This window comes from Pogona vitticeps, chromosome 2, assembly GCF_051106095.1.
Source record: "Pogona vitticeps strain Pit_001003342236 chromosome 2, PviZW2.1, whole genome shotgun sequence".
Lineage (NCBI taxonomy): Eukaryota > Metazoa > Chordata > Lepidosauria > Squamata > Agamidae > Pogona > Pogona vitticeps.
In genome coordinates this window covers 139,857,053-139,868,916 of record NC_135784.1, presented here as the reverse complement: position 1 = coordinate 139,868,916, position 11,864 = coordinate 139,857,053, and the positions used below count along the sequence as shown (strand labels likewise).

At 43.6% G+C, this 11,864-nt stretch overlaps 1 protein-coding gene across 1 annotated transcript; it reads left to right on the top strand.

The window, feature by feature from the left end:
* The first annotated feature begins 75 nt into the window (after nucleotides 1-75).
* MRPL12 (mitochondrial ribosomal protein L12) lies at nucleotides 76-11,610 on the top strand. Its single transcript, XM_020814203.3, has 5 exons — nucleotides 76-234; nucleotides 2,541-2,727; nucleotides 2,917-2,991; nucleotides 5,614-5,748; nucleotides 11,202-11,610. Exons 1-5 carry the CDS (start codon nucleotides 86-88, stop codon nucleotides 11,316-11,318), a joined length of 663 nt encoding a protein of 220 aa, XP_020669862.2. The 5' UTR covers nucleotides 76-85; the 3' UTR covers nucleotides 11,319-11,610.
* Nucleotides 11,611-11,864: the final 254 nt, after the last annotated feature.

Below are 11,864 nucleotides of genomic sequence, written 5' to 3'. Positions count from 1 at the left end.
ATAGAGACAAACAGTTAGGTGGCTAGAGAGTCGCACCATAACAGCCAGCCGCGATTGGGGCGCTCCGGTGAACCAGGGAGAGGCTATGCCTAGAGCGCCCTCTCCGCGCCCTCCGGTCCCTCGCATGCCGGAGGAAGCGGCTGCCCGCGTCTCCTTCCTGCCGCCACTTGAAGCGACCGCCATGGCCATGTTGTCGACGGGCCGGGTCGGTCCGGCTCTCCGCCTGCTTCTCCGGTATGAGTCGGGCAGGAGCTTTCCCTGGGCCGTAGGGAGGGCCTGGGTTCGTTGGGGTAAGAGGGAGGCCCCGAGGGAAAGGCGGAGGTCACCGGGGGCTCACGTGGACCGCAGGCCCCGCTCGAGCTGGCCCTGTCCCGGGCACGGCGATGGCAGCCCTTGGCACCGGCGAGCCGCCGTTGGACCTTGAGGAAAGGGGAGCCTCCTCCTCCTCCCCCTCGGCCCACAGGGGCCTCGCTTTTGGGGTGTGATCCTTGTCAAATGAGCCGTAACGACCGCGGCTGGGGTCCCTTCGGGGTCGGTGGCTCTTGGGTTCTGCAGCCTCCGTGCCCTTGCCTGAACAGGGTTTGGGCCTTGCTGATATTTTTATAGTCAGTCTGTTTTAGCTGCTAATGTAAACCTTATGCAAGAGATCTGAAAGGGATTCCGCCGTCATTAAACCTGTATTGCTGGTGACGGTTGAAGTTGCCCCTAATAATAGATTGCGTATTGTTTTGTAAGGTCATAAATTGTTACAAATACTGGGCCTGCCTGCTTTTTTAAATACTGTACTTTATTCTTTTTAACTGGCCCAGAATGCCCATGTCTTTAACAAGAACTAAATCTGTTGCTGTTAATACATAGCGTCTGTGCTGTATTTTAACTGCTAGCTAATTCCTGCAGATCAAACAGTTGTAAAATGCAGTAGAATAAGCCAGAGTAGAGTTGTCTTTTTCTGAACAGTGGACAATGCTAAAACAACAACAACATTGAGTTACTAAAACTATTCCCTACATTTTTGAGTTTAGGGGATGCTTCCAAGGAACCTGAAGGTTTTAAGGCTGAGATAAGAACTGGAATCATGAAATGATATGTTTCTCATTCAGATCTTATCTGTAACACTAGAATTGGGTAGAAGGTAGACTGGTGGACATCTGGCTTATTTCTGGTAGACTATCTAGTAGCCAGTGTAGTGTAGTGTATAGAGTGATGGACTAGGACTCAGAAGATCTGTGTTTGAATCCCCAGCTGTGCCTTTAAAAGTCACGGGGGGGGGGGGGGAGAGGCAGAACTGGTAGAACCATTCCATAAGTACCTCACTTACCTGGAAATCCTGTTACGGTCACTATAAGTCAATTATGGTTGGATGGCACATAACACCTAACAATAGCTGCTCTTCTTGTTGAACATGCTAGATTAGTTGGATCTTGGTCTCATTCAAAACATTTCTTCTATTCTTACATAAGGCTATATAGTAAGGACCACTTAGCTCATATTATTTACAGCTTGATTGTTGAAATATTGTGTGCTTGATTTATGATTTTAATATGTAAGGATATCAGTGAGAAAGTAAACCATTGACCAGAATCCTCTTGGGGATTTACACTAGCATGAGGTGATTGTATAAATAATAACAATGAATTGCCACTAATTAAGTTGTTTCTTAAATTCCTCATTAGAAGAATGAAAATAGCAACTCATTAAATGAGATCAGATTTATGTAATTAAAAGTAAAAATTCCCAACAGGTTTCTGATCATTCTGTACCTCATGTTAGAGATATCTTTAGGAGTTTGAAGGTATCTTAAAATGTTGAAGCTGAATCTCTGGCCAGAACTGTAGCGCATATATAAGTGAATTTGCATGTCAGGGCAGCGAATTCCTGCTCATTAACAAGGTGCAGGTTGTATTTCTTATCACAGAACAGGCATGTAGCCAGTAATACATCTGCCAGTTTGTTCATGACAGGTTGCTGTGCTGGTTTTTGTGATTTCATGTATGCATGTGTAAGTTGTCAGTAGGATCCAGCCACTGCTTAAAGATGTAGTGTTGTTGCTTCTGGGAGCTAGATTTTCTTCTTCTTCAAGAATGAATGCTGGCACAAATCCATGTTCGTATCATTTTTTTTCTTGATCTACACCAGTGGTTCCAATCTTGGGTCCCTGGGTATCCTTGGAGTGCAGCTCCCAGAAAACCCAGCCAGCACAGCTAGTGGTGATGCTTTTGGGAGTTGCACTCAGAGTGTCTGGGGACCCAAGGTTGGGAGACACAGATCTAGACCAGTGATTCTTAACCTTTGTTACTCAGGTGTTTTTGAACTGCAACTCCCAGAAACCTCAGCCAGCAGAGCTGACGGTGAAGGCTTCTGGGAGTTGCAGTCCAAAAAACATCTGAGTAACAAAGGTTGGGAGCCACTGATCTAGACCATCTTAATATCTCTGTTGCAACTCTTCTTTTTCACTAGCAGTGGCAGGTGTTTGCTACTTACATGTATCGTATACAGTAGTAAGCACGAAGTGTGACTGTGTCTTTGCTGGTTTTCTACAGGCACCATCAACCACGAGCCTGTGCTGTCAGGATGCTGAAGGCTACCTGTTCGCAGCAAAGTGAAGCCCTGGCATCTCCCCCTCTAGACAACGTCCCCAAAGAATACCCACCCAAGATTCAGCAGCTAGTGCAGGACATTGCTAGCTTGACCCTACTGGAGATCTCTGACCTCAATGAACTTTTGAAGGTATCAGTGTTTGGATGAGAACCAGGGTGGATTCTGTAACAGGAGGCAGGGGACAGTTCACAATGTTGGTTGTTTCGTCTCTCTTTCTGTGGAGATGGGGTGACACGCTTTGATGTTGACCTTCCTCGTTTCTGTAATGCATGTGATGAAGGATGACTGGGGGTTTAATAATGCTTCTTCTCTCTTCAGAAAACCCTCAGAATCCAAGATATGGGATTCATGCCAACAGCTGGGATGAGGGAACCTGCACAGGCAGCACCTGTGGTAAGAAACTAGCCTTGGTTGTCCACCTGGCCAGGTAGCTTTTGCTTCTGAGGAAGCACCTGAATTGCAAGCCATACCTGCCCTGCAGTTACGCCGCCTTTTGGGAGAATTGTGTGTGAAGGCTCCAGAACACTGTACTGTGCTAACACAGGGCAATCTGTGCAGCAGAATTCTTGTTGCCCTGCCTTGTGCATCAGTAGCTGCTAGTGGCTTTTCTACAAGAGGGAACAGGGAGCAGCACGGCAGCAACAGGAACAGATGATCACTAATAAATAATAACTTGCAAGGTCATGATGAACATCCAGATAGCTAGGAACAACAGCTTGGACAATGCAGGATGAAAAAAAATCACTCTGTTCTTTCTGGGTAGATGTCAACTGAGATTGGTGTGCTATCCTCTCCATACATCTATATTTCCAGTGAACCATGCTTGTCTTCTTTATTCTTCCTACTTGAGAATAATTCTGAATTATTTATTTATTTATTTATTTATTTATTTATTTATTTATTTATTTATTTAATTTATATGCCGCCTACACTACCCAAAGATCTCTGGGCGGCTTACAACATTTAAAATACAGTAAAAATTCAAAACAATTAAAATACAATTAAAAATATATATATAAATTGCCATCGGACCCACAGCTAATATTATTTCAATTAAAAGCCTTCTGGAACAGGAAGGTTTTGACTTGGTGTCGAAATATCATCAGCATCGACACCAGACGAATCTCCCTCGGGAGGGCATTCCATAGTCCAGGGGCAGCTGCCGAAAAGGCCCTTTGTCTACAAGCCATCCCTCTTACCTCCTTAGGGAACGGCTCTTTCAAAAGGGCCCCCTGGCTAGATCTTAACTGCCGGGTAGGCTCATATGGAAGGAGGCGGTCCTTCAGGTATCCAGGGCCCAAGCCGTTTAGGGCTTTATATGTCAAAACAAGCACTTTGAATTGGGCCCGGGCAGCAACTGGTAGCCAATGTAGCTTAAACTGAATCGGCTTGATATGTTCCCTAGCGGCCACACCACTCACCAGCCTTGCAGCTTGATTCTGGACCAGTTGCAGTCGCTGGACCGTCTTCAAAGGCAGCCCCATGTAGAGCGCATTGCAGTAATCTGCGGGATGTTACCAGTGTGTGTGTAATTGTCATGAGACTCCGCTCGTCCAAGTAGGGCCGTAGCTGGTATAATTTCCACAGCTGAGGGAAGGTGCCTCTGGCCACCGAGTCCATCTGGGCTTCTAGTGTTAGATTGGGGTCTAGGAGCACCCCCAGGTTGCGGACTCTGTCCCTTAGGGGGAGTGTAACCCCATTCAGGAGAGGGAAATGTCCCTCCAGCCTGTCCGGTGAAGCACCCACTAACAGCACTTCCGTCTTGTCTGGATTGAGTTTCAATTTATTAACCCTCATCCAGTCCATTATCAGGTCCAGACACGAGTTCAGCACAGAAACTGCCTCACCTGGATTGGTGGAAAACGAGAGGTAGAGCAGAGTATCGTCAGCATATTGCTGACTCCTCAGCCCAAACCTCCTGATGACCTCTCCCAGCGGTTTCATGTAGATGTTAAACAGCATGGGGGACAGTATTGAGCCCTGAGGAACCCCATGGCATAAACAGCAAGGGGCAGAGCAACTGTCCCCCAGCATCACCCTCTGGACACGGTCAGCCAGGAATTAGCAGAACCACCGTAAAACAGTGCCCATAACTCCCAACCCAGCCAGCCTATCTAGAAGGACACCATGATCGATGGTGTTGAAAGCCGCTGAGAATTAAGCAGTGCTGCAGGGATTCTGAATTTGTAGTGGTCTTGGCAGGCAGTTTGTGTCCACCAGTATTTCCCACATGTCCCCATTGAATCAGTGGGGATTTGGTAACTTTCACTGATTCATTGGGCTTACTGTAGTTACAACTTACTACACTAAGCAATAGGATTTCCGTCATGATGTGGGACAAGGGACAGTTTTTATAGTAGCCCTGTTATCCTGAGATTGTGCTTCCAGTTCATAAGCTTTCAGAGATTTGGGTGAACCACTTGTAATTAAAGAAACAAACAAACAAATATTTCAAAATTAATATGGAAGCACTTCTGTAACTTTAAAGCTGCCTGTTCCATTAAATTTGCTCCATTTTGGCAACAAATAACCCTTAGGAAACCGCCCCCCCCCCCCACTGCAGGACGTGTCCCATTTCAATCTCCATTACAGCATTAGTTGGTTGGTTAAGAACATAAGGAGAGCATTGCACTTGAGCATCTTGTTTCCCGTAGAGAAAAATCAGAAACTTGGAAAGCTGTAACCATTTGCTTATTGTTCCCCAGCAACTGGCTGAATGCACCCTTTGGGCTTTACTGCCATATTGTAATAACAAAATCTGATCATTTAATCAAGACAAAACTTTACATACAGGCAGCTAACTTACCATCTCTGGTCCCCTGTACTCTCCTTACATTGCCACAAAAGCAGGTAGGGGAAATAAGAAAAGACTGTTAAGTGAGATCTTTCCTGCTGTCTCAGACCCAAACAATTTTAGTTCCCCCACTGGCGGCTATGTCCTTATGAAGATTTGGTGATGGGAGGGATTGTCTCTGTCAACCCTTTCTGAGTGACGTTGGTTTGCGTCTCCTTCAGGCAGAAGAGGAAGATTTTCCCAAGAAGCAAGAGAAATTAATTTTCACAGTGAAGCTAACTGAGATAAAGGCTGCAGAAAAAGTGAAAGTTATAAAGGAAGTGAAGAATATTCTTCAGAACGTAAACCTCGTCCAGGTAAGGAGATGTTGCTGACCTTAAGTTTCTTTTGGAAGAATGATTCTATTAAAGGGCTGTGGGAGACAATTTTCATTTCAAAAATGTAAAAGTCAATAATCAAACAGACTGTTCCAAAAAATACTCAGGCTGCAGTTGTATTTACTTAAGATACTTTGATATAAGATGCATTTGATGGCAATCTGGTGTGCTAACTCATTTATTCTATTTCATTTACTCTATGGAAACATTCATGCATCACTTTGGGAGCCTCACAACAGTTACCATGATGGTGCACAATGAGAAATCGTGATTGATTAAAGAAAATAATTAAAACTCAAACATAATAAATTTACAGCACAATTAACACACAGTTTAAACCCAGTGAAATAAAAATGCCTTGACTAACTATTGTGGCAAGTTTCTGAATTTATATATGTTCAGAGATACACAACTTTAACAGGGCTTTGAATTTTGGCTGTAGGATGATTTAACAGATTTATCACAGTGGCTCATACAGGTCTGTTTCTCGAGCATTAGTTACTTAACATGTAAGAATTAAAAAACATACAGTAATTGGTTTTGGGGGAGTTAGAGAATACAGTGCAGTGAATTCTAATAGGAAAGTAGTTGGTTTGGAACAAGACATCCTGTTGCATTTCAGACACATAAAACTCCACATCAGCTGAATGCAGGAAATGTCCAGGAAGCAGAGAACAGTGAGGTGAGAAAAATAGGTTGTAGGGTGTTCCTGTTTCAAACAAGGGCATTGAGAACTAAGGATTAGGCCACAGTCATACATAGAAGAAAGCATGCTCACAAGAAGACTTGGTCATAGATCAGTTAAGAATATAAAAAAACAACAACAGTGTAGCAGGCCACTCTCAAGCCCTTACTCATCCAGGCCTATAAGAGTGCTCACTACCCCTCACCAAAAACTTGCTGCCACCAACCTATCCTTTAAATCAAAAGGACAAGGGTTTCTTTCAAACAAATAAAAGGTTTATTGATTACAAGAAATAAAAGGAGTAAATCACTGTTATAAAATTAAGTGGACAATCACTGTTTCTCAGACACTAGCTCACACAGACCTTTTCCCTCACTGACAGGCTCTTTCTCACACTCTATCAATCTCTCTAATCACTCATCTCTCAAACTCATCTCTCAACACTCCTCGCACACACCTTATATAACCCAGCTCCTCCCACTTCTGCACCACCCTCCGTCCTCTCATTGGCTGAGGTTCCCCTGCCCAGCATCATTTTACTTGCATTATACAATTGACAGTCCAAACAGAAAAATATCAGAAAAGAGAAAAAGAAACAAAATAATGAGAAGGCATTTGTGGGTGGAGTGGCCCACTTACTTTACCTGACAGAGGTGAAGAAGCAGTGAGGACTCTTATAATCACTTTGCACCAAGAGGAAGAGGGGCCCTTGCTGCCTAGGTACATTGCCTTGAGAAAGGAAATAAATCCTTAGCAAGGCAGATTTCTAGGCTTCACCTTGTCCTCCTGAAAAACGGATTTTAGTACAAAGAGACTTTCTACACCTAAATCACACTTTCTGATCCCTTTGAGGGTATGAAATGCTGCCTGGGATGCATTCATGTGCCCATCTTAATAAATGAACCTTGGCCTTAATCCTGACATTCTTCAGTTGAAGTTCCCTTATTCTGAGTGCCACTTTGAGAAGGCTTAGCTGAGGTCTAGTCTCATGGTAGTATAAATGAATTAGAGCCCGCTCTGTGACCAAACTTAAACTTGGTTCTTTATTAGAGATGGGGATATTCATATTTGTTTGGGAAGAGCATCCTGCTCTTCTCACCAATCACAGAAGTAGCTCCTCCATCTCCCTGCTCGACTGGCCACTCCAGACAGGGGGTGGGATGACAGGTTTCTCTTCACAGCAACTGAGTGGCCAGCCAAGCGGGGGGGGGGGGGCAGAGGAGCTACTTCTGCAATTGGCGGGAAGAGTGGGACACTGGCGGTGCAGCGGCGCATGAGTGGACAGGCTGGACCAGCATTCGTTGCAGCTGGGATGGGGACATCCGCATCTCTGTTCTTTACTATAAACTATCTTAAAATGTAAAAATTTTGAATGTTTGGAAAGCAGAAGTAGAAGCGTAAAAAGAGATCATTCAAAAGTAGAAGCATAAAAAGAGATCATTCAGAAGAATGATAGTCAAAAGAAGACTCCAGTTTTATGAAACAAAGTGTCCTCAGATTTTGCTTCATGTGGTAAAATAGCAGGATACACAAGGCTGTCCCCTGGCTATCCTACAGTGTTTTACATGTTTGTTGGGTTCTGAGTGGCTGGTTTCCTTTGAGCTTTGCTTGCCAGTGCTTTTCAATTGCAGCAGTATACGGTAACTTTGTGTCACTCACTACTGCTAATTATAATTATGTGCCGTCATATCAGTACCGACTTATAGTGACCCTTTCCAGAGAGAAGGCTACTCAGAAGTGGTGTGCCAGTCCCTTCTTCTGAGGGCCTGTTGGGATTGTGCGGCTTGCCCAAGGCCATACAGGTGGTTCTTCTGGGAGGTGCAGTGTGGAATAGAACTCCCAACCTCTTGCTCTGCAGCCAGAGACCTAAACCACTGAGCTATTCAGCCAGCTTTAGGGAGTTATAGAAGTACATTATGTTATGCTTAGTCTGGTCCTGGCATCAAATGCAGACCTTTACGTGGGATGTTTTGGGCATATAGTTTTTATCAACACAGAAAGTGCTAATTTGGCATAGACTATTTCAGCAAAGGATTAAATAATCTTCTGTTCCATGTCTTTAATATAATTTCACAGCCTTATTTAAAAATCACTTAAGGTTTCTAGTTTTTACATAAGAAACATATCCTGGTTTGAAGGAAACAAACTAAATTGTTGTTAGCTTTTCTAGAAGTGCAAATAAGGAATACATATGATACTCCCCCTTTTAGTGGCAATTGGTAGGAAAGAGTCCATGCTTAGTAAACAACTAAGCTCCGTACACATTTTTTAATAATATGTAGTACCAGTTTTTCCGTTGTGCTGAGTATTTTTCTTTCACATTGTGAACCATTTCTTTAAACTTAAATATTACATCATGCATACTATTTTGCCTAAATGTATTAAGACAGTGGTGTATTGGGACGTGGTGGCGCTGTGGGCTAAACCGCAGAAGCCTTTACTGCAGGGTCAGAAGACCAAGCAGTCATAAGATCGAATCCACATGACGGAGTGAGCGCCCGTCACTTGTCCCAGCTCCCGCCAACCTAGCAGTTCGAAAGCATGCAAATGCAAGTAGATCAATAGGTACCACCTCGGTGGGAAGGTAACAGCGTTCTGTGTCTAAGTCGCACTGGCCATGTGACCACGGAAGATTGTCATTGGACAAAACGCTGGCTCTATGGCTTGGAAACGGGGATGAGCACCGCCCCCTAGAGTCAAACACGACTGGACAAAAATTGTCAAGGGGAACCTTTACCTTTATTAAGACAGAAATAAGTTGGAATTTATATGGTATCATTTCTGTGTACCAGTACCTTGCTTCTCCTGGATAAATCTCACCTTTCTAGATTTTGTTGTCCTCTGATTTTGAGTTTTTCTTTCTTTAGGATGTTATGATTTCCATTCAATGCATTTTTCTTTTGTAGCAGCTGTTAAATCCTTCATTAAGCCTTTTCTCTTTGAACTTAGCTGTCTTGAACAGGATTGTAGAAGGCCTAGTCTCTTGAACAGTACTGTGTTGCTTTCCAAAAGACTAAAATAATCAGATCTTCAAACAGTGGATCTTTGTTTAGCATAGCAAGGAGAAGATCAACATATCTCCTTTTAATACCATAGCATAGCCCACATGTATTATTTGTCTTATTATTAATGTTACTATTTTTGAGTTCTGCATTGTTAATTATTAGTTTAAATTTTTATTCTGATTTTCCCATCTTCTGCTGAACTAGGTGACCTTTAGAGTTATTTCATAATTATTGGGCCTCTTGGGTGTAGTAGAGACATTTTTGTTCCAGGCAAATTTTGTATTATTTGTACTATAGATATGCCAGCAAATCTCTCCACAGACTTTAAAAAGTTTTCCTTTGGCATATTTTTGCCCTTTTCCCCAGGATGGATAGTTAGGAATGTGCCATGTCATGGTTATTCACAAGGGTTTTGAATTCTCCTCTTGTTCAGAATGCCTGTCTTTCAAGATGACCACATCTGTCTGGGGTTGAGCCTCTCTTTGGTGGTCTTTGGTGTACAGCTTATCCTGTTTACATCACCAGATGCTCTGGTGACCCCAGTTTTCTTGGGGTTCTCTGTATATTGAAGGCTGTGCTATCCAACCACCCTGCTGCTGTGCATGGAACAAATTAGAAGCCTCTAAAGCTGCCAGGTGGTATGTCTCAGGGTTTTCTAAGCACAGCCATGTGCCAATAGCACTTAGAAGACATCAATGAAGGGACCATTTGAGAATATATCCCACAGCTGGGATATATATCCCTTCTTTAAAGAAGGCCTTGTCTTGTGTTATTAGATGTGTTTTCCTTAATGATGGAACATAGTGAAAGCCCTCAGCTGATGCTTGTAAATGTGCTAACATAGGTGCTGTTTCAGTTGTTTTATTTTTATATGTAATAACTGAGCCGTTGCAGCAGGGCCAGAAAATGAAAGAAAGCCGGTGCAGATTTTTGGGAAAAGGTTGTGGTAAAATAATCCGAGAAAGGGATGTACAAAATGTTCTGCTTGCCATATTTTGTGGCACCTTCCATTTTCAGAGCTGCCATACCCTTCTGAGCCCTGCTGTCAATACTCTGTCATACCACTCAGGGGCAGCAAACAGCAGAGACAGGTTGAGCTCCTACAGCAAGATTCAGAGGGAAGAAAACTTCCACAGCATTGTGGAATGAGTGAAAGTGAACTGGTCCCCTTTGAGACAGTAGCAGCTAGTGTGGTAAGGTCCCTCAAGAATCACTGTGCTCCCGAGAGGATGTTTCAAAGCATTTAGGCTCTGGTCAAAAATGGCTCACTCTCTCCTGCCATATTAACTAGCAATTTCTAGAACACTAGAAATTGCTAGTTAATATGAGAGTTTCTCTTTGGCCAGTCTTCCTGTGGGCTGAGGTATCCTCTTCACATCAAGAGGTAAATGGAAGAGGTGGGTGGGTGGGAGTGGCAAAGGATTTCATATCTTTGAGAGTAGATAGCAGTGTCTATCTTTTTATTTTTCTGCCCATTGCCCAAACTGGGATACAGAATGATTAAAAAACAGATATGGCGAAAATGCAGTAAGTTGTAATATTAAATGTGTAGAGAGTGCTTTAAATGCTATGGGGTGGGTATATAAGCAGCGTACTTTTTCAAAAAAGCCTCCATTAAACACATACTATTATAGCAACCACTGAAATACGGTTTAGAACAATTTAAAACCCCATCACAGGAAAAAAAAATCAGAAACGTTCCCTTCTGTTTACTAAATGGAACTGTTCTCTTTCTCTTGTAGGCAAAGAAACTGGTGGAAACTCTTCCTTGTGAGATCAAGGCTAATGTCAACAAAGAGCAAGCAGAGACCATAAAAGCAGCTCTGGAAGCAGCAGGAGGGACTGTGGTTCTAGAGTAAACCACTCGGCCTTGTTGCCAAAGGACTAAAGCAGAGCAGAGGATCATTCTCTCTTCTGCATGGCCCACCGCTGGCTCTTACTGCCTGCTAACTGGTGGTGGTGGTGGTGGTGCTGTACGGTTCCAGAAAGCTGCGTGCCCTTTCCTTGTACTTTTCTATAATGCGGTTTTCCACTGGGATGGCCCAGTGTTGATGAATGTCTTCAGCACCACCAGATCTGCTGTTTTTACTAGCACTGCAAGAATACATGTAAGGGAGAACACCAATGAAACAAGTGATATGTGCGATAATATATTCTTTCACAGTGTGACCTTCCTTCCCACCTAGGGACTCCCAACATTTGTGTGTGTTTGTGTGGGGCCTTGTGAATGGGTCACTCATCTTCAGTCACTTGCCAGAATCTGATTGCATTGTCATATTTGGGAGCACACACTGCACTGCCAGTGCTGCGTGACCCACCAGAGAATGGTTGGTGCAGTGGAAGTGGGGGTGATCTTAATATAGGAGGTGGTAGTCCAAGGATGTGATGACTGTCTGTATTTGGGA